Genomic DNA, 27773 nt, shown 5'->3' on the forward strand with positions numbered 1-27773 from the left:
ATATCAGGCATCTGGATGACAAAATTGACCAATCATAGTCAAGTATTCCAGAGAGCCGTGTAAAAAAAAAGTATATAAAAATAGTGTAATAACAAATTGATTGAGTGAAAAAAAAAATATATATATGAATTTCAAAATTTCAAACTTCAATGACAACTTCAAGGAAATCTGACCGTTTGTACAAACAAATTAACATATTTATGTTCCTTTTTTATTATTATTATTTACAAATTAAAGGTTATGAAATATTAATAATAATAGAAATCCCAGATGTGACATCAGACTTTTGGACAATTTATTACAGCTAAGGTGAATAATAATACAAAACCAGTTCTTTCAATTTCATTAATTTTACAATTTGAATCCTTCAGCAAGTTTGGAGTGCCTTGTGTTTGTCTTCCCTTTGACAGTTTTGCTTTATGGGTATTAATCTGAAGGCTGAAGTCAAATTTTTTATGGACTAAAAACAAGTTAGTTCGCTTAAATTGCTTTTGATAACAATTGTGCTTTTTCAGTAAAATCACATTGTGTTGAATTGTCTTTCAGTTTCTTTCAATGTCTTTCTCCGTCATTTGCATTGTTTTTTCCAATAAATGTTCTAAAATACGTCTTATGAAAGGGACAACTCTTCAACTCTGGGTTGATATCAGCACATAAATGCCTTTCAGCACAATTTGGATGTCACGAGAGACAGAATGAGGCCAGCGTAGATGAGAAGAACAGGTGAACAAACATCGCACTAAAAACAGAAATGATCAGAAATTGACAAAGAGGTTTTTTTAGGCATCCCTAAGAGAGATGCACAAATGAATAAATAGGAAAGCAGTAGTTTGTGTAGATAATAAATCAATACATAAATGTCAACTTTTTATGAACTGAATAACCAGTGCTCAGGAAAGAGAAAACAGTGTGGGAGGTATTTCAAGTCACTTTCAGATAAGATAACTTGGGGGGGAAATACAAAAGATAGATAGACCATCATGCATAATCTTTCTATTCTGGTCAATAGTCTTGGCTCAAATGTAATTGACTGCAGGTTTCAGCAGGTTTTTATAAAGACCAAACTATTGGTCTAGAAGATTTCAATCATGAAGAGAGATAAACTTGCAGCTTTCATCCACAGGACTGTGTCGTGCCTCCTGGCTTTCACATCTCCCTTGGCCCATGGCCTCCAGTTTGCAAGTAAAAAAACGTCAAAAAAAGTCAAAGAACTGCATTTTACTTGATTACAGTTTTTCTCAGTCGCTTTGGTGCATTTCTCAGATCAGAAATGAAATTCTCAAAACTACTTGTTCAACCTCCACATCATGTAGTCACCTGTGCACATCATAAAAGCAGTTTCTCATTCTTTTGAACAAGTTGCGATTGCTTTGGTACATATATCCAATTGATTATGTATTGTCTGTGGTTTCCTACATGATCAGTTGCTAAGGCCATGTTGCTCAAAATGTATTAAATAGCTATCTGTGCAATAGTCTTACCCCTCAAAACATCTAGTCAAGCCATTAAATGCAAAATGGTTGATCTAGATGTCATAAACTGTCAAGCATATTTTCTACACATTTCTTTTAGACTTTTTGTAATTGTGCTATGAATTGATGAATTGTGCAAGTGAATCTTGACTTTCACTAATGAAGAGAATGTAGATCAACCAATGAGAAACCAGTTCTACCAGAAAGACTCGGGAGAATTATTTCAATAAACCATACATTTTTTGACAGCTCAGCAAGCTGATAATATACAAAGTCATTTGGCGTAGGCCCCGTCCGTAGTGCATAATCCGAGGGTATCGGATCTGCAATTCCTGCCTGAAGATGAAGGCAGGGGCGCAGCCGACCCCCCTGGGAGGTATGGACAGGACCATCCTGGTGGTGGTGGGGAGGATGGGGGTAATCGTCGCTTCAGTATCTGCGAACTCAAACATGTGTAAGTACCGAGCCCTTATACAATGAGCCTACGAATATGATTGGATAGAAGTGAAGGCAATAGGTGACGTAGTAATTGAGTCTTCCCGGCAGAACTTATGCTAAAGCTTTCATTTATCTGATAGCTCAACGTTGCATCTCATGAACCTTCAATTGGCAAGCATATACTCACCTTCTAATAGACCCTCTACAGGACTCTCATGATGAGAGGGGTCCATTTTGAGATGATTTACCAAATATGTGGCAATTTGGGATAATGTGAGATTCCATCACTCAAACGCCATCAGGCAATGGTTTGTGACCCACTGATGCTGATGGAATTCCTCCCTTATTCTCCATTCCTTAACCCAATTGAGGAGTTCTTCTCAGCATGGAGGTGGAAGGTCTATGATCGCCAGCCACATACTCAGATGACCCTGCTGGCTGCCATGGACGTAGCCTGCTGTGAGGACATCACAGTAGACGCCTGCAGAGGTTGGATAAGACATTCCAAAAGATTTTTTCCACATTGCATTGCAAGGGAAGATATTCGTTGTGATGTAGATGAGAATCTGTGGCCCGACAGACTGGCACGTCAAGAGGTGTAGACAGACTGCACTGCAATTCCTCATACAGTGCTGCATGCAAAAGCAAAGTTCTGCCTAAGGGGTCTTTCATGTGTTTGCCTTTCTAAAGTTGTATTTTCGCCTTTGTGCCCCTTTTTCTTTTTCTTTTCTATTTCACAATAATATTGTAATGGGTTTTTTGGTTTTTTTTTTTGTCAGACCACTAGTAAAAGTGTAACTGTGAATTCTATCCAGTCTCTTTCAATCAATAACTCACGTACAGTAGTGTGTAAATTTGTACTTTTGAAATGGATATATGGCATACAGAAGAAGTGCATATACATTTCAATAGAGTCATCCAAACTGTTGTCATAGTTTACATCAGGTAATACTAACAGAGTGCAGTGTTTTATTGACAGGATGACTAAGCATTTTGACTATCTTGTTTGTGAACAATGACACAAGGACTTTTCATTCTGATGGCGCTGATATCTTCATTGACATAAATACTTACTTTTGAGAGATGAACTAAAGATTTTGAGTAAGTTACAGGGTTTTGGAGGTAATCCAATGTGTGGTGCTGTTTGTACGTATTGTTTTGAGAATGCACATACTTCTTTGTAAATATTAAGGATGATTTGAGAAATGCACCAAAGCGACTGAGAAAAACTGTAATCTGTCATTGGTTTGATGCACAAATAAATTTCTCTTCGCTCCTCAAGGCAAAACTATGCAATTCTTGGCTCAGTAATCTTCGAAATTAACCCAACAACTAAGATGAAAGACTCCAGTCTGAAATCAATAAGTTATCACTTTCATTGAGGGAATTTCTGGGTTATTTTCCTGAACTATGGGTTGTAATTAAAAGTCTGTGAATGTGAAAAAGCTTATGTGTGACCTGTAAGATAGATAGATAGATAGATAGATAGATATGCCAAGTATAAAAATAAAATATTACACACACACACACACTGTAGTTGCGTTTAGAGAAGCCAAATTACTATATATAGTACATTATCTGGACGCAAAAAGTAGCCACATATATTAAAAGTCTTTCAGGCTATTATGTATTCGTCCAAAACAATATTTCTGTAGGCTTCATAATCAAATTGAAGTCAATGAGCTATATCCGTATGACTTAAAAACTTTACCGTGCAAATTCGTATGATGAAATAACACGTGAAAACTAGGTTTCATTGCTTACCGTCTTTATGTATGTATCTGACATAAAGCGGCGCGTGCATCAGCAGCGCGCTGAGGCGCGTCATTCTCATCGGAGTATAAAAGAATGTGCGCGCGCTGCAGAGCGCACAGAGGTGCGCGCGAGAGAGAGAGGCACAGATGAGACCGCGCTCTCACTGCCGGTGAACTAATTATACTTGTTCGGGAACAAAGTGCAGAGGTCACAATGAACTTGAGATAAATTAGATGAAAGGACTCTTTTCTCCGTTTTTATCATTTCACCATGACAAGAGACTGAGTGGGAGTCTGCAATGGAGAGGAATAACACCACACAAACTCTGGATCTGGGAGAATGTGAGCACACACTGGAACCCAGCGCGGCTCTGGACAACTGCACGGACTCTATCAGCGGGAACCTGTCTGTGCGCTGCTGGCTGCAACTGTTGACAAAGGAGTCTAGTTCAACACTTCAAGGTGATGGGTCTAGTTTGGCTGTGCGTGTGATGATCGCCCTCATTTATTCAGTGGTGTGCGCTCTAGGACTTGTAGGCAACTCTCTGGCGCTCTACCTGCTACATTCACGCTACCATCAGAAGCAGTCTTCCATCAACTGCTTTGTGATGGGTTTGGCTCTAACCGACCTGCAGTTCGTCCTAACCCTACCGTTCTGGGCTGTAGACACGGCGTTGGACTTCCGGTGGCCCTTCGGCAAAGTTATGTGCAAAATCGTCAGCTCTGTCACCACTATGAACATGTACGCCAGCGTATTTTTCCTGACCGCCATGAGTGTGGCCAGGTACTACTCCATCGCGTCCTCGATGAAGATGCACAGTCGCAGAGCGGCGGCGGCTGCGGCCAAATGGATCAGCTTGGGCATTTGGGTTGTATCCCTGATAGCGACGCTCCCGCATTCCATTTATTCCACCGTAGCCCAAGTTGCAAAGGATGAGGAGCTATGCTTGGTGCGCTTCCCCGAAACGGGAAGCTGGGACCCGCAGTTGTTGCTAGGACTGTACCAGTTGCAAAAGGTCCTGCTTGGTTTTCTGATCCCACTGGTGGTGATTACCGTATGCTATCTCCTACTTCTAAGAATCGTGCTAAGCCGCAGAGTTAGCGGTGTTGCTGGCTCCGAAAGTGAGCAGGGCCGGCACAAGCGGCGCTCAAAGGTCACCAAGTCTGTTGTGATCGTCGTCCTGTCGTTCTTCTTGTGTTGGCTGCCCAATCAGGCCCTGACTCTGTGGGGCGTCCTCATTAAGTTTGACCTGGTGCCCTTCAGCAAGGCCTTCTACAACGCCCAGGCGTACGCTTTCCCGCTGACTGTGTGCTTGGCCCACACAAACAGCTGCCTCAACCCGGTGATCTATTGTCTAATCCGCCAGGAATTCCGCGCCGGACTCAAAGAGCTTCTGCTGAGGGCCACGCCGTCCTTCCGGAGCCTTACTCGGATGCTCCCGCGCAAGGCAAAGGTGTCCGAGGCGCCTCCGGTACTGGTTCTCATGCAGATGGATGTTTGATGCTTTTCAGAGAAAAGCGGATGCTTCACGCTCAACTTTGTTTTTGATTGACAGGATGAAGCAGGCGTGAGAAACGTCCTTTGGGAGCTGCCCCACTTTCCCTTCCTCTCGTTCAGAAACTCTTGCGCACTTCTCCCCTAACTTCCTCCATACCTTTTGACGCGGAACTGTTTTCACATGCATCTCTGGTCATCGGAGCCACTGGTGAATTCTGGACACATTCACCTGTTTGCTTTGCTGCATTTTTGCAGCAATGCTTGCCCTGAGACATCCTTCAAGGGAGCGCTAAAAAAAAGAAGAAAAAAACGTTGAGATGTGGAGGGGTTCAGCCCTTCTCTCGTTTTATGAGATATAAAAAATTAATATGTGAGGAGGATCAGTGGTTAATCCATCAATCATTCAATACATTGTCAATTATACATTTACTTGCAGTTGTGTAGATATAATGAAGTTTCACACCTTTTGATTTGTCTTTCAGTGTGTTTAAATCCTGTACAAAAGAAAAACTAAACTAATAAACTATCTAACTAACAAAATGATAATTTTGTGAATGACCAGTCAAACTGTGCAAATAATGATTTTGATAATTTCTTTTTCATTTCAATTTTGCATGTAACTGGTTGTATAAAACTATATTTTATTCTAAATACACCATATTTGAGACTTTAAGGGATAGTTCACATAAAGATGTATTCACCCTCATATCATTTAAAATGTTCACTTCCAGAAAACACCAAAGGAATTGAATGTCTGAGCAGCTCTCTTCTTCACAATAAAAGCGAATGGAGACCAGGGTTAAAAAAAAAAGAAAAAAAAATTGAGGAAAAAGCATAAAAAAAAGTCTCTCTGATTCAAGCACTATTTTCAACGTCTTCTGAAATCATATGCAAGCTTTTTGTGAGAAAAAGACTGCAATTTAAGTCAGTATTAATTTAAAATCCCACCCTAATAGCCATAATCCCCAACAAACTCCCAATTACCGCTTATTAATAGTTAGTAAGGTAGTTGTTAAGTTTAGGTCTTGGGTGGGAAAAAGGGATGTAGAATATGGTCATGCAGAATAAGGCATTAATATGTGCTTTATAAGTACTAATAAACAGCCAATATCCATGCTAATAAGCAACTAGTTAATAGTGAGAATTTGACCCTAAACTAAAGTGTTGGCAAAAATAACAGAAAGAGCTTGCTGAAAGCTTTCTTTTGTTGACAATATCCTCAGGACTTCATCAAAAAAAAAATTTTTTTTTTAAATAAATACAACTTTGGCATAACATATCTTTGTAGGAATGTATAATAAATCATTTTCGGACTCTAAATCCCCATTCCTAAGCCATCAAACAGAATAAAAAAAAGGCAGAGCTAAAGAGTTTTAGCTCAATAATGATTTTTTTTTTCAATCTTTTTTTATTATTTATATATGTCAGTTATTCTTTCCCCCTATATTTATACTCTTGTATCATTTCACATTCAACATAACTTACAGATGCTGTTTCAGGCTTTGAGATTTTAGTAATTTGGCACCACAAATACACAGACTTGCACGTTCCTTGCACGCAGAGAGAATACCTTATAGTAAAACGATTTTAGTCAGACACCATCATTAGTCATTAGTCCTGCAATTTTCTGAAACTCTTCCAAGGACATTGTTCCTCTAACCAAACCATTTAAGATGAGACAGATTTGTCAGTTAAAGCCACTTTTATCTCTTCAATGACATTGCCAGGTTGTGATATAGGGAAGCCTGGGGCAAGTTGTCACACTTTTTTTTTTTTTTTACATTGGACATTTTTATTGATATTGCTGAGGGAAAAATGCAGTTATTGATCTTTTGGAACAACATGCACCAATAGCATGATATCACAATATATGGGCTGAGTTCTTACAATTAAACCTGCATTTAAATGCCTATTATAAGATTTTCAGGAAAAAAGCAACAACATACAAAATATCACTATGATAACTATTGTTTTTGGCAACAAATATGATTACTGAATTGTTTAAATTTACAACTTGCCCCAAGTCTTGCCTCATAGTCATGAAAACACTGAATGACAGATTGAAACTGTGGTTTCATGTTCAGTTATGAATCTATGACTTATTAGCTATAAATAAATATGTAAAGAACTCATATCTGTAAATGTGAGTTTCTCTTTCCAGGTGTTTAGGGCAAGCAGATGAGTGGGTGCGAGAGACCATTAATGAGCCAAACTGATTTAAAGATATGAATCTGAACTCACTGTGCTCTACAATTACATGTCGTGACATTTTGGACCAACGTCAGAGTCGGTGGGGAGCTTTTTTGTCAGTATATTGAAGACCTTGGGGTGTGTTTTAGCTTGCTGAACTTAATGTCTGTATGAAGTGTTTAATTACCTTATAATATTATGTTGTTTGTATAAAATATATATTCCACTAACAAAATTTGCAAAAAGCTCTTCTGGACAAAAATAAATCTTGTGTACATTTGAATAAAAACAAGGATCAATGTGTCTTAAAGGTGTAATTTACCTCATTTAAAAAAAACATGTACACTCACATGAGACTGCAGTCATATCAGGCTAATAAAAAAAATTCTTGTTGATTATGGCTACAGCATGTCTATGGGTATGCTTATACGACATCAATGTACTAAAAATGCAAATGTTTTTCCTTCGCATTTTTCGCATACAGACATTGTCAAAACGATCCCCATTCACAAAGATCTGTGAAAACGACTAAAAACGCTGTATTATACCTCCAGGCCAGTAGATGGCGATGTCACTTCGTAAAGAAACACTGTGTGCCTATAGACTGAAAATGTAATACGCATGCGCATGACGTCACCGTTTTAACAAATTCACATTTTTGTGGTTTACACAGAGACGATAACAGTATCGTTTTCAAAAACTTGCACTTTGAAATACGTTTTCAAAAGTTTGGTTTTCAGACCCCCAAAATGCTGTTGACGTTTAAATGTACGGGCAAAACACATTAAAAACTTTTCCATTTTTAGTTGAAAATGGTGCTGTGTAAACAGCCCCTAAACTACACTACATGGTAACTGACACAGATACTGCATCCACACCACTAGGTGTCAGTATCAGACCAAGACAATAGCATGATTGTTCATGATTGTCAATAGCAAGACAACTTCTAAATTAGTCAGTGCCATCAAGAATGTCAAGGTGCATTCACACCATGTTGTAATTTGCGTAATTATGAGATTTCAACTTTTAAAAAGTGTTCACGTCCTTGTAGAGCTCATAACTTGTAAGATGGGAATTTCGAGATTACGTTAATTACGACATGACGTGAACGCAGCTTCAATCCCTGCATCCAAATATGCCTACTTCCCTACTAAATACTAGGCAAAAAAGTATGTGAAATGAGTAGTATGTCCTTGTTCATAGTATTCTTAAAAGAGGTAGGCGAAATCTGGATGAACTATTTTCGCCAAGATTCAGAAATTCATACATATACACATTTATACTATATAGAACATGCATTTGAACAAAATCGTCACAAAGTTCGTTCTTCATCAATTGTACTATATACTCAGACATTATACGATTTGTACGCACCTTATAATGTGTGGACAGCTATTAGGCAGCACAATAACGTTAACAATACCAAACTCTTCACTAGGTAGCAACTAGCCTGAGCTGTAACATGAGAAGCCATAGACAAAAAAACATAATAGCAATATAGGCTACCTTGCTCACAAGGATATGCAGCTAATTTTGAATGACAGTCAAAGAAAAAAGATGCTTTTTAGTAGATGAAGTTACAGCACCTACCAACAGAGGCTAGCATGGCTATGCTAACCAGTTAAAGTCCTCAAATGTAACAAACCAAAAATACTTTAAAACTTAGCTGTAAAATATGGACTTACAATCACATTGTATTAATTAAAGTTGAGCAAAAGCAAGTCAACAAGCTCCAACAAAGTATGCACTTCAGAAAAGTATGCAGTTAACTTTGTAGAGGACTTAAAAATAATGAACGCTCACTCCTCAAAGCAAAACCTGGAAATGAGGTTGAAGATAAAGGGCCCTATCTTGCACCCAGCACAATTGACTTTGTGCACCGACGCATGTATCATTCCTATTGTGCACCCGACGCACAGCGGACTTTTCCCTTTCCCTCCACAGACGCACGTCGATGAATTAGGGAATGAACTTGCGCTCCCGGGGGCGGTTCAGCGAAAAGAGGAGGCGTGTTCTGGCGCAAACGTTCCCTGGTGCTATTTTGCAGTTTCAGAAAACAATTCCGCCACTGACCAGGAAAAACCTAGTCTAAAGTCAGTGGTGCGTTATTCAGGTGCTATTTTAAGGGCGCATGCTTGGCCATAATGTAGCGTGTGCGCAACGCACATTCACTTTGCTTATCTCATCTACACACAGACGCAGCAGTTGCCATTTTTGCAAACCATACATAATTACAAGGAAAAATATTCCACATGAGGGAAATCATTGTGGTGTCCATGAAGATGTGAAAAAATAGGCATAAATCTAGCTTACACATTTACCCAAATTATTATACGCCTGTTTAACCGAAGCTAATTTGAGTGGGTTTCTCCCATCCCCATACAATGTCACTTCTCTGTCTTTTACGGCCCTGACGAGAATGTCGGTCTCCTCGGCTGTGAACTGCTCCTGGCGCGCGCCTGGCAAATCCGCCGTTATAATAGCAATCTGCCATGGAACAAGCGCGTCTGCTTTTAAAGGGAATGTGAGATGACGCTCTGATTGGTTTATTGGTTTGTAAGTTACGCCCAAACCACACCAATGAGTAATGTAGCTACTTCAGACCAACCCATTTTAGATTTGCGTCGGCCGAGATCCGCCCACAAAGTTACTTGCGTTTCAGATCGTTAAAATAGGGCCCAAAGGCTTTCTATTCTTTTGACAAGGGCTATACACACTTTTCAAGCATGGCTAATTGCACAGTGTGTTATTATGGAATGGACCGGTGGTACAGTTCCCTAGCAACAGCCATTTACATTTTTCAGCTTGACAAAAATTCAGCCCTGCCACCTAGTTTAAGTTAGAGAGAGGTGTGACATTTAAGACCCCTTCCTTTATGTAATTGAATTACAGTACAAAATAGTACAAAATATGAGATTGATAATATGTTATTGTTTCAAAATCATTGTTTTGATTTTTTTGTTTGTTTTTTTTGGTCACGCAAGCTCTGAATACGCCTTTCATTTTCAGCCAGGCATCGGATTTGAACTGTTTTCCTGTTGAGGGAGATAAAAATAGCAGTCAATCATCAAACATTTGTATGCTCCATTTTCTTGTTGGATTTGTCAGAACACTAGGTGGCACATGTTCAGTTTAATAATACTCTGTAAACAGAAATAAATCTATCTGGATTCCTTCTCATCATTTTGTCAAATTTGCCTCCAATTTATTCAGCTGAACAGAACAGAACAGAACAGAACAGAACAGAACAGAACAGAACAGAACAAAACAGTGTGTATGTATATATATATATATTAAAATATACTATATATAATTATTTGATACAAATAAATAAATAGTCAATTATAATGTCACTGACTGCTTGATTTGTTTTCGTTTTCATGGACTTTTGGTTTGTTTCTCTCAATTACCTGTTTTCCTTTATGCCATTTTCCCGCTCCTCATTTGTCGCCATGGTTTTTGATTAATTAGTTGTCACCTGCTCTTCATTGAGTTCATTCACCCTGTGTAATTAAGTTCCTCATTTAATTCACTTCTTGATAAGGGGGGTATTCCAGAAAGCAGGTTATGTGACATACCCTGGTATGTTTAAGGGTAAGTAAGCGGATAACCTCAACTTTTGGTTCCAAAAACGGAGGTAACTTTTAGTGTTGTAAGTAGCCATAGCAACCTACTCTCTGAACCTAACCTGCTCCGGAGCGGCTTCTGTTCTCAGGTTAGTTTACCGGCTCAGAGGCGTTCAACGCATGCGTGTCCTAGTGATGAGGCTCCAGTGGGCGTGATATGATATGACATGATATGATATTTGATCTTACCTTTCAAGCAATGTGGAAGCAAAATGACTAAACAAAAAATAAACGTATAGAGCCATGTTATCTTAGCATGCGCAGACTGTATTTAGTTTATTTAGTTTAATCAGTCTTTCTTTTTATTATATAATTAGCATTAAACAAACGATATTGTTTTTGTTCAAAGTGATTAAAGGAGATGATTAAATGAAAAGATTGGAAAATTATTGCACAACCACCAAATAGGTGGCGATATCCAATAAGTATGTATATTAGCATTTAACAAAAGAAGAAGAAAGTAGTTTGGCGCACTTTTTCTTAACATCCGTTTCCATAGTGACCCGTCGATTCGTCGCTCTGTTGAGAATGTCTGGTGTGTTTTCTGTGAACATACTCTGAGTTGGATGAACTTACTCCCGGACGTGTTTTTGGAACCAGCATACCTCGAGTAAGCGAGGTTTGGTTTAATCAACCGAGAGTTCAGGGTATGTTTGACGGTAAGATAACCTGGCTTTCTGGAATACACCCCTGATATTGTTCATGTGTTGGGTTCTACATACTGTTTTGTTTGCTTCTTGTTAGATTCGCTTTATTTTACTTTGTTAAATAAAATGACTTATAATTGATCTTCACCTCTGCTCATCTTCTGGACTTAAACGTTAACATGATATGTGTCACTGGTTGTATAAGTGCACAAAGGCGAATAGATCAAGGGAACAGTCTTTAATTGTATAACTCACGAAACAGGTTGGATAAAATCTGGAAACACAACCTCTAACATAGATGAGAACGAACAAAGAACTGAACAAAAAAATGTAGTATAATGTATACACAGACTAAATGAGAATGATGGAATGATGAATCAAGGGAACAAACTGGCACACTTGGAAACTAGGTCACACAGGATAACAGAACTAAAACACGATGAAACTAAGCCAAAAAAATATAACTGGCAACATTATCATTAGACATTTACAGTAGTATTGTATTGGTTTATGTCAAGATAAACCTCGTTTCAGATGGCTGGCACCTTTCTGAACCACTACTGTACATTAAAATGATCCTTTTGAGTTCAACCAAAGATTAACCCTTGTGTGGTGTTCAAAACCCTAAAACCCCCGGGATCTTCCCGGTCAAATAAAAAATAGCTTATAAATCTCTCATTATACTATATTTTCACCCAATATTGGATTCAATCTTTTTGTCAACTTGTTCTCTTTCAATTAGGACTGGTTTTATATTTCTATTTGCATCTGATTAATCGTAGGCCTCATTTATTTGAGAGTAGGGATCTCATTTTTTGAGTAAAAAAAACATTATTTTTGAATAATTTTGGAAATATCAAATAACATCTGAAGAAAATTGGCACTGTTTATCACACCAGTCTACTTTAATTTTTCACCAGGAATTTTGTTTTGAAAAACTTTTATTTTGTACATTATGGCACAGAGTTATACTTGTGGTGTTCCACTGGGCCATTGAAGGCCATTGTGGGCCATTGTTTCAATGGGCTATTGAAAGTGAATGGGAGAGACCAATGCAAACAATGAATGGAACAACACAAAATATGTATCATTTTAAAGCTTAGAATCTCAGCTTTTTAATGCATCTAATCACTTTAATGCATCCAATCATCCTAACGAGAGCTGAGTTATCACTCTAAAACTGAGTGTACCCCCCGCAGGCGCCACCTAGCAATATTGGGTGATAATATTGCATAAAGAGTGATTTATAAGCAATTTTTTGTAGGCCGGTCATTTTTGACCGGGAAGTGTGACAATGTGCCATTTTGTACAAAATAAAAGCTTTTCAAAACAAAATTCCTGGTGAAATATTAAAGTAGACTAGTGTGATCAACAGTGCCAATTTTCTTCAGATTTTATTTAAAATTTCCAGCCTACGATTAATCAGATGCAAATAGAAATATAAAACCAGTCCTAATTGAAAGAGAACAAGTTGACAAAAAGATTGAATCCAATATTGGGTGAAAATATAGCATAACAAGTGATTTATAAGCAATTTTTTGTAGTCCGGTCATTTATGACCGGGAAGACCACAAGTGTAACAAGGTGACAAAACCCCCCCTAAAAAAGTAAGAAAATTGTCACAAAAAATTTTAGAAGTAGTTATACCATCTGTGAATAGAGTCACTAAGTTTCAATCCAAAGCGATGTCATAGTATTTTGGGGTAAAAGAAAATGATCTCCGGGTCAAAATGACCCGAACACCACATGAGGGTTAATATGATCTTGGTGGTTAGGGGGACCCCTTGGAGGTGCCATTATTGAAGACCACAGCAGGATTCACATCCTCATGTTTCAAAATCCTGAAACGAGCTGCTGGAAGCCTTTTTCTTTATGAAAAATATACTGTGATTAATTTATAGGACTCTGTGCAGCACCGCTATCATTGAAATTCAACGAAATGATGAATTATGAAATCTGTCTGCATCTAGTGAAGGTGAAATGTAAGGGAGGGACCAACTTTTGTGTTAATGAGGCAAACTTTTTGAAGTTTAAGCAGCAGGAAATGTGAGAGGGGGAGACGGGAGCATGGCGAGCATGAGAAAATCTGAGATAAAAAAGAAAATCTTTGACACACTGCGACTTCACGTTATGATTTCAGGTCCATTAGTTAGAAATGAGCAGCTTCGTTCACAAAGAAAGTTGGAGTTGAATCCTCAAGTCATCTCGACCGGCTTCAAGACGCACTGAACCTCCTGTGACCTTTCATTAGGGCTGTGTGAGCTGGCCGGGAGGATTAGGATGGTTAATTGTTTCTCATTAATGTTTGATTAGGAACTTCGAGTGGAACCAGAAAGAGATTGACACACTGAACACACGCACACTCATAAAAACTGAGACTGAGGCTAGTTGTTGCACTTCACTCCAGTGACAATTTCTCAGGGTATAGGTTTTATTGTTATTTAAGTCTTTGCTTTATATATTGAACATTTCTACCATGATGAATAGTGGGGCGCATAACGCAAAAATATTATGGCATTATTTCAGCCAACAAATATTAGGCTATTATTTCTTAACAGTATAATTATGTTTAATTACTTAAAATTATGAGTTAAGTCAACTTCAACACAACTTAACATGACAAAAGCTTTTTTGAACAAATTAAAACAAAACAAATTAAAAACAAATTCTGGAATAACAGAGCACAAATAAACCATAACTAACATTTATTATAACATTCACAAAAATATGAATTCATTGAATTGTCTGACAAGTATATTTTAGTATAGGCCTATGACAGAATTAACTAATTAAAAAATTAGTTAAAAAAAAAAATTTAAAATTAATTTTAAAAAGAATTAAATAAAAATAAATAAAAAAAACCCCCATTAAAACACATTAAAGCAACAGGATACAAGCTGCTGCTATATATAAATGTCAAGCATGTGTGAGAATAAACAAATGTCAGTGTGATGACATTAACATCAGCTTGAATTAAGTGCAATAGAATTAAAAACAAAAAACCCATTCAATGAACATTACACATGAAAATCATTTGCTCAAAACAATATTTTGTCTGTTCAATAAAACAAAACAAGTATGGAGTATGCGAGTATGTACAACCTCATAAAGTGAATGAAATGAGAAAACTGTTCACAAGCAAACCACAAAATATCAGGCCACTATTCATAACAAATCTCAACGAATATTAAAAAGCATGTCTCAAACAGCATTTAAAGGGTTAGTTCACCCAAAAATGAAATTTGTCATTACTCACCCTCATGTCGTTCCAAACCTGTAAGACATTAATTCGTCTTTGGAACACAAATTAAGATATTTTTAATGAAATCTGAGATATTTTTGTCCATCCATTGACAGCCTATGCAACTACCACTTTCAAGCCCCAGAAATGTAATAAAGACATTGAAGTAATCCATGTGACTCCAGTGGTTTAACCTCAAGTTTATGAAGCGATGTGAGTGCTTAGTGCAAAAATAAAAATATTTACAAAATATTAATCTATCAATCTTCAACGCACATTCACGTTTTTTTTTTTTTTTTTTTTTTTTTGTGTGCAAAGCACTCACTTCAAAAACTTGAGCTTAATCCACTGGAGTCACATGGATTACTTCAATGATGTCTTTATTACATTTCTGGGGCTTGAAAGTGGTAGTTGCATAGGCTGTCAATGGATGGACAAAAAGCTCTCAGATTTCATTAAAAATATCTTAATTTGTGTTCCAAAGACGAATTAATGTCTTACAGGTTTGGAACGACATGAGCGCGAGTAATGACAAATTTCATTTTTGCGTGAACTAACCCTTTAAAACTAACCCTGTGAAACAGGTTTCTTCATCTATTCCACATTTGTAAAGGCTTAATGTGAGTGGATGAGCGAGTGCAATGAAAGAAGAAAAAATAAACACTTACATTGAAGTTGCATATATTTGAACAAAATGATTTTCTCCTTTTCGTTAGAGCTAGCAAAGAGTTATATTTGTTTCTGAGATTTTGTCTTCAAAGTTGATGAATAAAAACATCAAGTCAGAATGTCAGTGAGTGTGAGTAGGGGAGAGTAAAATCCTCTTCCACTAAACACTGAACAGTTTGTTCCTTATTCCGTGAACTCTGGCCGAACATGCCTCGCCACCAATTTTCATGAGCACTTTTTGGAGTACTTCAAATGTATATTTGACCTCTTTGGGATAAGTGATATCCAGAGCATAAAGAAGCCCCGTTAGTACAGCAAAGGCATTTGACACGTCCTTTAAGCCATCAAGCACAATCTCCTCCTCTAACACCACAGCCACATCAATTATCTCCTTTGGGAGGAGGTTTGCAGTGTTCTCCTCTGTGACCACCAAGAGTCTCAACATTCATCCCCTTCACCACCTCTTCCTCATCAGTTGGCTAATAAGAGAAAAAGGAAATTACTATGAATCATAAAATTACAAAGCATTTGTAGGTTAACAATGAATGAGTTTTAAACAGAGGCGAGCCTGCATAGTCCATAGAATCTATAGTACAATTAATGGTAAATGTTCTTTAATGTTTTAATTATTTTAAACCAATAATGCTTTAATAAATTTAGGTCTTGGCCACGTCAGTTTAAAATAGCTTAAAATTATTTCAGTTACTCCAAAGAACTTTACATTCTACATGGGGTAGACCCCCTCTCCCCTGAAAAAAAGAAAAGTCATTGGCCAAACCCCATCCCCATAAGAAAAAAACAAAAAACAAAAAAAAAACAGATATGACACTAATAATGTGACACAAATTATTTTACTGAAAAACTTTTAGCTTTGCAGTCCAACAAAGTGCAATGTGTCGATAAAATATTTTAAAACACAAAAATAGACTTTTCTTGGTCTGGACGATATATCGTTTAAGCATCGATACTATGATATTATGTGTATCTGCGATAGCCAGTAGAAAAAAATCCTTAGCATTGAGCCCTGACTTTATTGTATTACAACAAACATGATATTTACATACCTCACAAATTTTGATGAACTTGGCGGGTTCCTCTTTAAGGAAGTTGTCAAAAAGGACAACTGCTCTTCTACGTTGGTTTGAGCTCTGCAATGAAAAACATTGTTTTAAATAAAAACTAGTGGTCATAAGCCACTTTTCCACTGTCAGGCCAGTGCAAGCCAGGGCAAACAGCATGCCGGGAGAGGGCCAATAGCCTCGTACCTCGAGCACCGAGGGAAAAAAGGGAAAAAAGAGACATATAAAACATATGTGTATTTATTATCGCTATGGTTAGCATAAGTAGCCTTTAGCATCACATATAAATATATATCTGCTTCACAGTGATCAGAATCTCCATCGAATCGCAACACTCGCTGGTGTCTTAAAGTGAGTTTTGAACTGAAAATTGCTAAAATTGTCTTAAATGTTGAAGTTAGCTTGGTAGCCTGATAAAATAACATGATACATTTATTTTCTAAAATAAAAAACCTCCAAAAAGCTCTGTCCATTTGCCCCGAGGAAGCCCATTTGAGGCCTGATCAAGCCCTGGAAGTGACAGTGGAAGCACGACTGGCCCTGGCACGCACTAGCATGCTCGATTTTGGCCCGATAGTGGGAACACGCCTATGCTGTTGCATGGAAATTTTAATTAATCAGGCATGTGACACTGGAACCATTTTTCTAAAAATAAATGAACATATAGGCCTACTCACATCATCTTCAAGAGACTGAATCAGGGTCTTGAGTTCTCCAATGTCTTTGGCTTGGCACAACCGCAAAAATCCTTTCAGGTAACGTTACTCATCAAGCCCATGGAAAAAGGTCGCCTTAATGTCGGTGGACACTATGCGTCGAAATTTTGCAGCAATCTAGTAAAATGACAGACCCACAATTAGAATATTACAGGTTTTTTTTTTTTTTACAATTGCTAGGACACATTTCTCAATACTGAGGTCACCTTTTCAGTTTTCAAAAGAGTAGCCTATGTAAACGTGCAGATTGGCCTGTAGGTTTGGTAATGGTCTGTAAGAGACAAGAAATCATGCAAAGAAAGATTAATTGAAAGATATATTCATTGAATTTATTTTGTGCCAAAGCAGTGATAAATTATCCACAGTTTAACCCACATAGACCACTGTTGTGCTTACTGTGTGAAGAGTTTTGAAAAAGTAACCCAAGTATTGAGAAATGGGTTCTAAAGATTAAAATAAATAAATAAGTGTTTTAAGTTTTAGAATAGGTAGTTTAAAAAAGATTGCAAGGCAATACTGTATTACAAAAGTAACAGTTAACCCATGTTTTAGTAAAGAATGCTAACCTGTCTCTGGGTAAATAAAGCAGGCCATCTGCTCCTCAAATCTTTAACCTGTTTAGGATCCGTTCACACATAATCTCTAAAATGTAAAAAACGTATAAAAGGCTCATGTGTGAAAGCAGCTACGTTAACATTAAACCACTAACGTTAACGTTATGTATATTAAATGGACTCAATGGAAACGGGTCAACGAAAGAGGACAACATTTCTGAGGCAGAATTATAATAAAAGGGACATTCTACCAGAAACGTACATTATCTGTCCTTGAATTGTTACAGTGAATAAAAAAGTATTTCATCCTAAAATTTCTAAAACTGGCTCATAGTTGATTTCTGTGAGTTGTTCTGTAAAGGAATCTGCATTCATTAGGTTCTCAGATATTTTTTTCTTTATTAAAAACACTTTTGAAAATTACAAAACCTGTCCATGTCCTTGTCCTCAGCCAAATTGGAGCTACAGCTTTCATAGTTTTGTTATGCTACAAACTGTTATTTAGAAAAAAAAACTCCATCAATAACAAGTTTAAGCTGTTATCATTCACATCAACTGATCAAAAACATGAAATTATATATATAAATTCTACAAATAAATTCTATTTTACAACTGTCCCCATGTTTTGGTCAGTCCTGTCACGTTTACATAAAACTCTACATAAAATGTGTGAAATACGCCTTTAAGGGTATCACTCAGAGGAAGTGACATCATTTGACCCAGGTGAAGCTTACATTGATCAAGGCTGAATTCTGTCATTGAATTGTATGATTTTAAGCTTGTTTTTGTATGTTTTTTTTTAGGAAGACGAGCTAAAGGGTCAGGCCCTGTCACAGTAAAACATTCCAGAAAATAATGAAAATGTTTCAAATCCAAAACATGTCTAAAAAGGTTACTGAAATTCCTTGCTTGCATGTTAACAGTTTTTATGCTAGCATGCTAGCAGACTGAGTAATGGCAGTTTAAAATGGCCAACTGTCAGGCTCTGTCACATTCCTGTGTGACACGGCCTTACAAATTAATGTTATTGTTCTTTTTTATTACATTTATTGCATATATTATGTATTTAACGCATGCAATAGTAAAATGAAGGCCCAGGTGCTTGATTTTTATACAACATGTGGCCATATAAGTGATTTGAACACCTGAATTCAATTATTTGGAGGGCTGTCTCAATACTTTTGGCAATATTATGTATGTCCTTGGCTGAATTTTACCATAGTCTAATATTACATTAACATTAAAATTATAATAATAATTTAAAAAAGAAATGACAATCAAAACTTAAATAAAGAACACAAAACATAGCTTTTTCTGCATCATCAAAATCCATAAAGTCAGTCCTGTCATGGTCAGTCCTTTCACACAGGAAATTATGACAAAAGTGTACTATTTGAGGAAATATTAATTAATTAATCTTTTTAACTGTGTAGATGAAGGTGGGGGTATATATCCACTACTATGTTTTTATAAAAATCTCCTATGTAAAGGTAGTTATTTTACAACTGTATGAGTGCCTGGTGGGTATTCTGTGATTCTGTGTACTACAGTTGACCGAAAAGTTACTTATATTTCTTAAAGGAATTATAAAACCATGTTAGATACAATCAGGGACATGTGATCAATAAGAAAATGCTATTTGTATCAAAGAAATTCATTAGGAAACCATTCTAACATATACAAATTTGTCTGTGACAGGGCCTGACATTTTAGGGGTGAAATGCGTATAAAAATGTATTTTTATTTAATCATAAAAACATGCTGAGATGGCATGATATGTTTCTCATAGTTTAACTTGTCCTCCATATGTCTCAACGTTCAGATTTAAGAAAAATATATGTTTTCCCCCAAGATTTTTTACAAGTGGAAATGTACGTTTCTGGTAGAATGTCCCAAATTTAAACCATTTTCAGACTTTTTGCCGCCTAGGAAAAACATTAAATTAATCTTAGACAAAAACAGTTGAGATTAATTACTTACCATAAACAGCCTAGAAGAAAATGGCACCTTCCCGTTCAGCTGTGTTCCAAGTAATGTCGTGTAACGTAACGTGGCAAACATGTTCAAAAGCACAACACGTCTGAAATATCACATAAAAAGATTCATTTGAAGAAGCATAAGTATAACGTTAACAGTTCAATCTCTATTACTTATTGCCGTTTCCTTCTCTTAAATGTAACTTAACTTGAATGCATTAACAAAACGGGCGTACGCATTCGTGTTTAATCAAGATGAAAATGAAAAATAACTAAAATATTATTATTTATTGGGATTATTTTAAGGCTGAAACGCTTCACTAACAGCCTTACTAAACTGTAAAGATAAGAAACACACTATTTTAAAATAACCTCAATGGAAACTTCTGGAATTTCTGAGGCAAAATTATTACTTACAGTATAGATTTAAACCTTCTTCTGAATTTTCGCTTCTTAGAGAAAACCAGTCTATTAAGCTAGCTTGTCAAGCTGAGGAGAAAATCGCGCCCTCTCGTTCAAGTCAATCAAGTGTCGTACTCCCGGGCGTCCGGCGCATGCGCAGGGAAAATTAAGACTCAGAGGTCAAGTGAACTAGCCTAGAAATCTAGACGCACCCTAGCGGCAGCAAAATGTATTTTGCAGCCAGGGCAGTCTAGCAACTCTCCATTGACTTTCGAGCTGCAAAAACCTAAATTGGGTCAGGCCAATCACGTCGTGTATAGAGTAGGCGGGGCGGGCTTAACATAATGACGACAGAGTTGCGACGGTTACCTGCCATTTGAAAACAAAGAATGGCAGCTGCTGCTGGCGAACATCTTTCGAATCAGCTTGGTCCGCGACTCTGGAGGACTTGGAGTTAAGTTTTTCTTTGAGAAAAGAAAGAACGGCACTTAAGTCATTCTTTAAAAAAGGAAGATGTGTTCGTAGTTTTGCCGGCCATATATGGCAAAAGTTGAATCTATCAACTAGCTCCGCTGTTGGGAAAACGCTCTGGTTGGTTGAAGCGCTGTCCTATTGCGTGCAGAGGGAATTTGAAAGACAGCCGTTTATCCCGCCCCTCGGATTGAGCCGTATGGTGAGTTGCCAGACCAAACACTTGTAGGTCTGGCTTGCCAGGCTACAAGTGAACTATCTATTAGTAGAATCAACTAATGTTTTTATTTTATATCAGTGCATTGCCACCAAGCCATTAGTTTAATAAACCTTAACTAAAAATGTTTTGTTATCTGAACAACATTAGTGCATCTAAGTTGATTTGACAAAAGAAAATATGTTGTGTTAACAAATCATGGAAATAATTTATTCACAGTGTATATTATTAAGTATTTAATTGTAAAATGAAACATTAAATAAAATTATATTATAACATAATGTATGGTTATAATATTTAAATATTTTTTTATTTGTAATTAAATTATATAATGTAATATATGCATATATATGCATATATATATAGTACATATCAATAAATAATAATTTAAAAATTATATAATTTAAAAAGATGGACAGACGGTCAAACGGATAGACAGACAGACAGACAGACTGATAGATAGATAGATCTATTCAAGGGAAGATTTCACTCTCTTTGGAGACCCAGACACTACGCTTTGACATAAGTGGATCATGTGAAGGTGATCCATCAGGCAAAGCTCAACAGGATTGTCAGCTTCCTCAAAGTCACTCAAAAATCAAGACGTAACCCGGAACTACTTAGTTTTCCATCCAAGAGGTGTCAATGATAAATGCTATCTACCATGACCCAGGCTAATGCGGCAGCCTTTTCACAGTCTTGATTATTTGGCGAGTCAGAGAGAGGGCTGAGTATTTCCAGAACGCTTCTTGAATACCACATCCCTGACTCAACTGTCGCACATGCACCATCAAAGTCCAAAAAGCCCCAGAAGTCCAGGTGGAAATTCAATTACTTACTCTCAGCTTGAAGAATGAGCTTATCTCCATATTTATTAGGACACTGACCAAGTGGGAGCCTCGGTGTTCAATTAAGTTTATTATTCTCTAATGTGCTCCCACAAAATCTTTTCATTTTGTGACACAGGCGCTCGGTTGTGATCACCACTCCCTCCCGAGATTTCTCAAGGGCCCTGAGAGGAACTTTGATGGGGTTTGAAATAAAAACCTCAACAGTTTTCAAAGAAAAGTAGCGACGAGCTACTTTCTCCCACACATCCCTACCTACTCCGGCTGAGTGGGAGAGAAGCCATGATCAACAGATACAAGAGGGCTCTCTGACTCAGAAAGCCTTTCCAGCGCTATTGATTTCGGGCGCCTTCATTCTTCTGAATGCATCCGTATTTAAAAACAAGCTTCAGTCTTTCATAGTCTGAAATGAAACAACAAGAAATGATTTATAAAGAGGAGGAAGATGGAGCGATATTTCCCAGCTCTGCCCTATTTTCATGCAATTTTCACTTTCTAAGAAGTGGGCTCATAATTGCCATGTGTCAATCAGGCATAGCAAGGATAACTCATTCAATCAATCACCTCTCTAACAAACGGTCCAAAAACATCCCAAAGCAGGTGGAAATTTTCCAGGTTGGTATTTCGGCAAGGTGGATTTTAAAATGATTCTAACAAAATTATTATAAGCAAATGCTGTTGCAGAAAACACCATTCACATGTCTTTTTGTTCAGTCTAAACAAATCCTAAATAAAAAAATTATATAAAAAATTATAATAAAATAAATAAATAATAATAAAATAATATTAAAAATTAAATGGAATTATTAAATTACATGTAATGACATGACATTCATGATTACAAAATAAATTATATAAAATTATATATAATTTTTATATAATGTAATAAAATATAGATTTTTAATTAATATAATATATAAAATTAAATACATTGTAAAGACAAACATCTCTCTCTCTCTCTCTCTCTCTCTATATATATATATATATATATATATATACACACACACACACACACACACACACACACACACACACACACACACACACATAAATCTAACTAATGAAATTGGGGGGAAATCACATTATGAATAATCTAATACACATTGGCCACAATTATTTTCACCCCTAGAAATTCTTATGAGTAAAATATCTCTGAAGTATATTCCCATTCATATTTACGTTTTTAGCACACCAGAGTGACTAGGCACATGAAATTGTCCAGCCATGACTTTCTGTTTTACAGGAGTATAAATATGAGGAAACACATAAAGGCCAAATTCCCTTAATCATCCATCACAATGATTAAAACCAAAGAATATAGTTCTGATGTGCAGCAAAAGATTGTTGAGCTTCACAAAATAGAAAGTGTCTGTAAGAAAATAGCTAAAGTTTTAAAAATTCCCATTTCCACCATCAGGGAAATAATCAAGAAGTTCCAAATAGAGATGTTAGGGATCTGCCAGGAAGAGGACATGTGTATTGTCTTAATGCACGGCGAGGAGTAGAGTTTGAGTGGCCAAAAAACAAACTCCAGCATGTTCAGTTGTTAGATACGACTGGAACTTCAAACGGGACTGGTTTCTATGGTCAGATGAAACTAAAAAATAGCTTTGTGGCAGCAAACCCACCAGATGAGTTTGGTGCAAACAGGGATATAAAGTACCCCATGTCTACGGTTAAATACACTGCTGGATCTTTAATGTTGTGGGCCTATTGTTTTGCTGGAGGTGCTGGACTTCTTGTTCAGATACATGGCATCATGTATTCTAGCACCAACAGATAAAATAAAAACCTGACTGCCTTTGCTAGAAATCGTATAATGGGCCGTGGTTGGATCTTCCATCAGGACAATGATCCAAACAAACATCGAAATCAACACAAAAATGGGTAACTGAGCACAAAATGAAGGTCCATGAGCATCCCAGTCCCCTGACCTGAACCCTATAGAAAACTGAAGAGGAGAAGCACCAACATGGACCTAGGAATTTGAAGGATCTGGAGAGATTCTGTGTGGAGGAATGGTCTCTGATCTTCAACCTCATCAGGCATTAGAGAAGACTCAGAACTGTTACCTTGGCAAAAGAAGGGTGCAAAAAGTATTGAACAAAAGGGTGCCAATAATAACGTGTGGCCAACGTACAGTATATTGGAGAAAAAACATTTATTTCATAATGTGACAGTGACCAACTCCCCCCAATTTTCAATTGTTTTAGTTCAATGAAAGGATAGATTTGTGTGTGATTAAAAAAAAAAAGGATTAACAATGCAGATTTATTTTGACAGGCTTCTTTGCTTATATCTATCATGGGTGCCAATAATTCTGGCCAGGACCTACCCACAGTCGAGCTGTCATTTACTCGTGCACCAGGATCAACATTGAGACATTACATCTGTGCGTGTACATGGCATCTGTGAAAATTGCTTTAATCTCATTATGTTCATATGTAATGTATCTTAACTCTGGCCTATTTGGCCTAGCAATGGGAGGCTGACCTTTTCTTGGCTGCCCCCGGCATGGATAACGATCGTGTCCAGCACAAAGACAATAACAGGGCTGAAATATCACCCAGCATCCCGGCCTTATCTTCACTTCTCACTGTGCAATGAGTCAAACGCAAAAGTCACCATCGGCAAAGAAAGCACAGCCTTCAACCTTCGCGACGGATATCAGCCCGGTTAGGTCAGGAAGGAGAAGACAAAACCAAGCGAGACTGCCACTCTTGCGGCGACCTGGTATCTTTTCGCTTTGTGTGATTGCTTGACCTCTGAGATCGTGCCACCAGCGGGGAGCGAATCTTCCTACGCCAGCATGAACAATCCGGCAGAAACGACAGTGGGTGGAAAGATGGTACACATCAATCTGATTAGCTTTGACTTGCTGAGAGTGTTTTGAGGTGCTAAGGTGTTCAGTGTAATCACAATGTGGTGACTCAGCGAATTTAAAGACTGGAAGAGTTGTGCTCCAATAACCTAAAGAGAGACTAGCATGAGGATGTACCTGAGTAAACATTAAGTTGAACATAAAATTCTGTCATTGTATACTCAACCATGTTGTTCCAAACCCATATGCCTTTCTCTCTTCCGAGGAACACAGAAGACATTCTGAAGATTAAAGGCACACTATGCAAGATTTGTACCTTAATATAACAGCTTCGAAATAATTTTGATGGTAAACAAACTCGTAGTAGGGCGAATCATCCAGATAGCAGGGGGTGGGGGGTGCGCCGCTGGCAAAACCAGCAATGCAAGTTTGAGAGGTGGCGCCCCGCCAAATCTCGCGAGAATCACGACTTGCTTTACGGCACGACGTCACATACATCAACAACATATGAAGCAGCGTCTATGGAAGACACTAGCACGCATTTCAGACGTGAATCATGGCAGAGTCGACGAAGAAAACGAAGAAAGCGCGATCAGAAGAGTGCGGAGACGGCTCTGCGTGAGTGGGATTTACGACAGTAACGTTAAATACAAGTACTCCACAGCGACTCTAGGGGTCGCTGTTTGAGAAAAACGGAAACTGCAAAACATTGTGCCTTTAAAGCTTTTCTTCTCTTCAAAAGAAAATACCATGCGAAGCCTATAAATGGGAAACATAAAGAATGTAACAATTGTTATACGCATGTACATGACGTCACCGTTTTCACAAATTCACGATTTTTTTGTTTACACAGAGACAATAGCAGTATCGTTTTCAAAAACTTGCATTTTCAGGCCCTCAAAACGCTGTTGTTGTGTAATGAACGGTCGGTTGTTTTTAGTTGAAACTATGTTGTGTAAACCGCCTCTAAGGGTTTAAATACACAGACAGGGTAATCAACAGAACTACGAACAGGTGAGGAACTAATAAGTAAATATAGAAACTAATAATAACCAGGAAGTCTGACTTCACTGGTCGCGCTGTATGTTTTTGATTCACCAAAAAACAGCTCAATTTGAGCCCTTTGCTCGAGAATCGGACTGAATAGTAATGCAGGTAAGACTTTCAGAGTATTTTACTACTGTGTTCTGGTGGAAGAATGGACTTACGAGAACTGTTAACCGTATTATGGAACCAGTTTCCAACTAAAACTATAGACCTCATGTAGCCCCACCCCTTTTCAGTGCTGCACCCTTTTTTTATATTTCCACAGTATGAAGGCACGATCTTACAGATTTATGAATGAACTGCTCGTTTTAAAATCTTCCCAGTCTCCTGACGTTTGTTATGACATCCGATTCAAATACTACAATGCCCATGATAACTTTCGTTAACTCTATAAGTAAATCCACTTCACCAGATTACTCTTTGACAGCGATGCCATAAAAATATGTCTAAATTCTACAAAATTTTAAAGATGGCTGCGCGCTTGTTTGGCTTTGAGTCAGAAATAGACCAAAACTTAAAAATTGGAGGCTGTATGCCAGTGAAATGGACGTAATAGACATTTTAAATGTGTACTCAATGTGTTTGCATGCGACAATAATGTAATTTCTTGAAAATGTTATTAATTGTGGGGGTCATTTCTCAGCCAGTAACGATATATAGCCTATGCTTAATTTGCAGGTATCATGTTCATTTAAAGGGGTCATTGGATGCCCATTTTCCACAAGTTGATATGATTCTTTAGGGTGTTCATGTAAAGTTTGTAATATACTTTGGTTAAAATTCCTCAACAACACTCTTTTGACCTCCTCATAAACAGCTTTGTTCACAGTGAGCTGTTTCGGTACATGTCTCTTTAAATGATAATGAGCAACTGCTCACCCCACCCCTCTCTTCCATGGGGGGTGTCAAATGGCTGAGGGCAGAAATATGCTAATACGGGACAGTCCGTCAGTGGTCGTGGGCGGAGCATGAGCATTATGACATCATAGTGCTCAGAAAATCCAAATGCCTGATTATTGAGTGTGTTTAGACTTTTTGAGGATTTTTGAGGATTTTTTCATTGTACATTGTATGGTGGTTGTGTCCACACACTGCAAAGACACATTTATATGCAAACACCATATAAAAGTGAATTTTGCATCCGATGACCCCTTTAAAAGTTTGAATGGATTCACAGCCTGAATACAGAGCAATAGTTATTCATGTTTGTTGAGGATGAAGCAACTTAATAATTTTTTAATGAGACAAACAAGGTATTAATAAACCATGGCTGGTTAACATGTGTATTTATCAGAAGTTGCCTCCTCAACTGCTTCTCATTATCCTCAGCTGTTCCCATGCAAACAATGGGAAAATAATTGGTGTTGATAGTGTTGCCATCAGAATATGAAAAAAATGCGGAGCGCTCACATCACAATTTTTTATTTGGTTTGGTCACCAATTGAAAACTGATTCCACCCCCCCCTATCATATTTTCATATTTTCCCCCTAAATCCATGCAGTCTTATATCATATGAAATTCTGTGCTGAAAATAAGTGGAAAAGTTAGGAAATTACATCTCGGCCATGGATGCCTAGAAGATGCAAGTAAAAGCAGAAGCTTGAGCTGTCAGGCGAATGAATTTCCATATATTTGATCAGGCATGGCCAAGACAGCACGACCCCCCAAGTTTAATTTACTGCGCTTGTATGAACGTCCAATTGAGTGCCAGATGCTCTTTGACCTATACGTCTGAAAATCCACCCATCTCATTCCCAATTATCTTGTCTTTTCAATCTCAAAGTAAAAAAATTAAGGTTAAAGGCTGTTCATTTACAATAATGAGTCTGTTCTGTGTTTGCCTGAATTCAAAGTGTCTGAAATTTGTATCTCCTCTTTGCCCTCTAAAACAAATGACTATTTCAGTAAGCTTTGTCCTGGTGCTCGGCTCTCATCTAATGCTAATCTAAGTTGTGAAGACGGAGGACGTACCTGAGACCCCTTCATTTAATGTTTTTCTCTCCTGATGGTGCAAATGATTGCTGCATTGTGTTTCCAAAGTCCAGAGCCAGAGGTTTCTCTGTGGAATGAATTGTTTTAACTTGCTTTTGATTGTCTTTTAAAGGA

At 37.5% G+C, this 27773-nt stretch overlaps 1 protein-coding gene and 1 long non-coding RNA gene across 2 annotated transcripts; one reads left to right on the top strand and one right to left on the bottom strand.

Moving 5' to 3' along the window:
• The first annotated feature begins 3795 nt into the window (after nucleotides 1–3795).
• rxfp3.2b (relaxin family peptide receptor 3.2b) lies at nucleotides 3796–7636 on the top strand. The gene has a single exon (XM_079891199.1). It carries the CDS (start codon nucleotides 3964–3966, stop codon nucleotides 5164–5166), a length of 1203 nt encoding a protein of 400 aa, XP_079747325.1. The 5' UTR covers nucleotides 3796–3963; the 3' UTR covers nucleotides 5167–7636.
• A 7887-nt stretch (nucleotides 7637–15523) lies between these two features.
• On the bottom strand, nucleotides 15524–19996 carry LOC307170305. Its single transcript, XR_013823341.1, has 5 exons — nucleotides 19865–19996; nucleotides 17897–17972; nucleotides 17292–17447; nucleotides 16600–16683; nucleotides 15524–16014 (listed from the first exon to the last, which is right to left on the bottom strand). It is a non-coding gene; the product is annotated as an uncharacterized lncRNA (long non-coding RNA).
• Between the last annotated feature and the right edge of the window lie 7777 nt (nucleotides 19997–27773).

Source organism: Squalius cephalus, assembly GCF_949319135.1.
Source record: "Squalius cephalus genome assembly, chromosome: 13".
Classification (NCBI taxonomy): Eukaryota; Metazoa; Chordata; class Actinopteri; order Cypriniformes; family Leuciscidae; genus Squalius; species Squalius cephalus.

What these genes read in the sequence shown, in the direction of transcription:
- rxfp3.2b (XM_079891199.1), top strand. Translation starts at nt 3,964, where the DNA reads ATGGAGAGGAATAACACCACACAAACTCTGGATCTGGGAGAATGTGAG.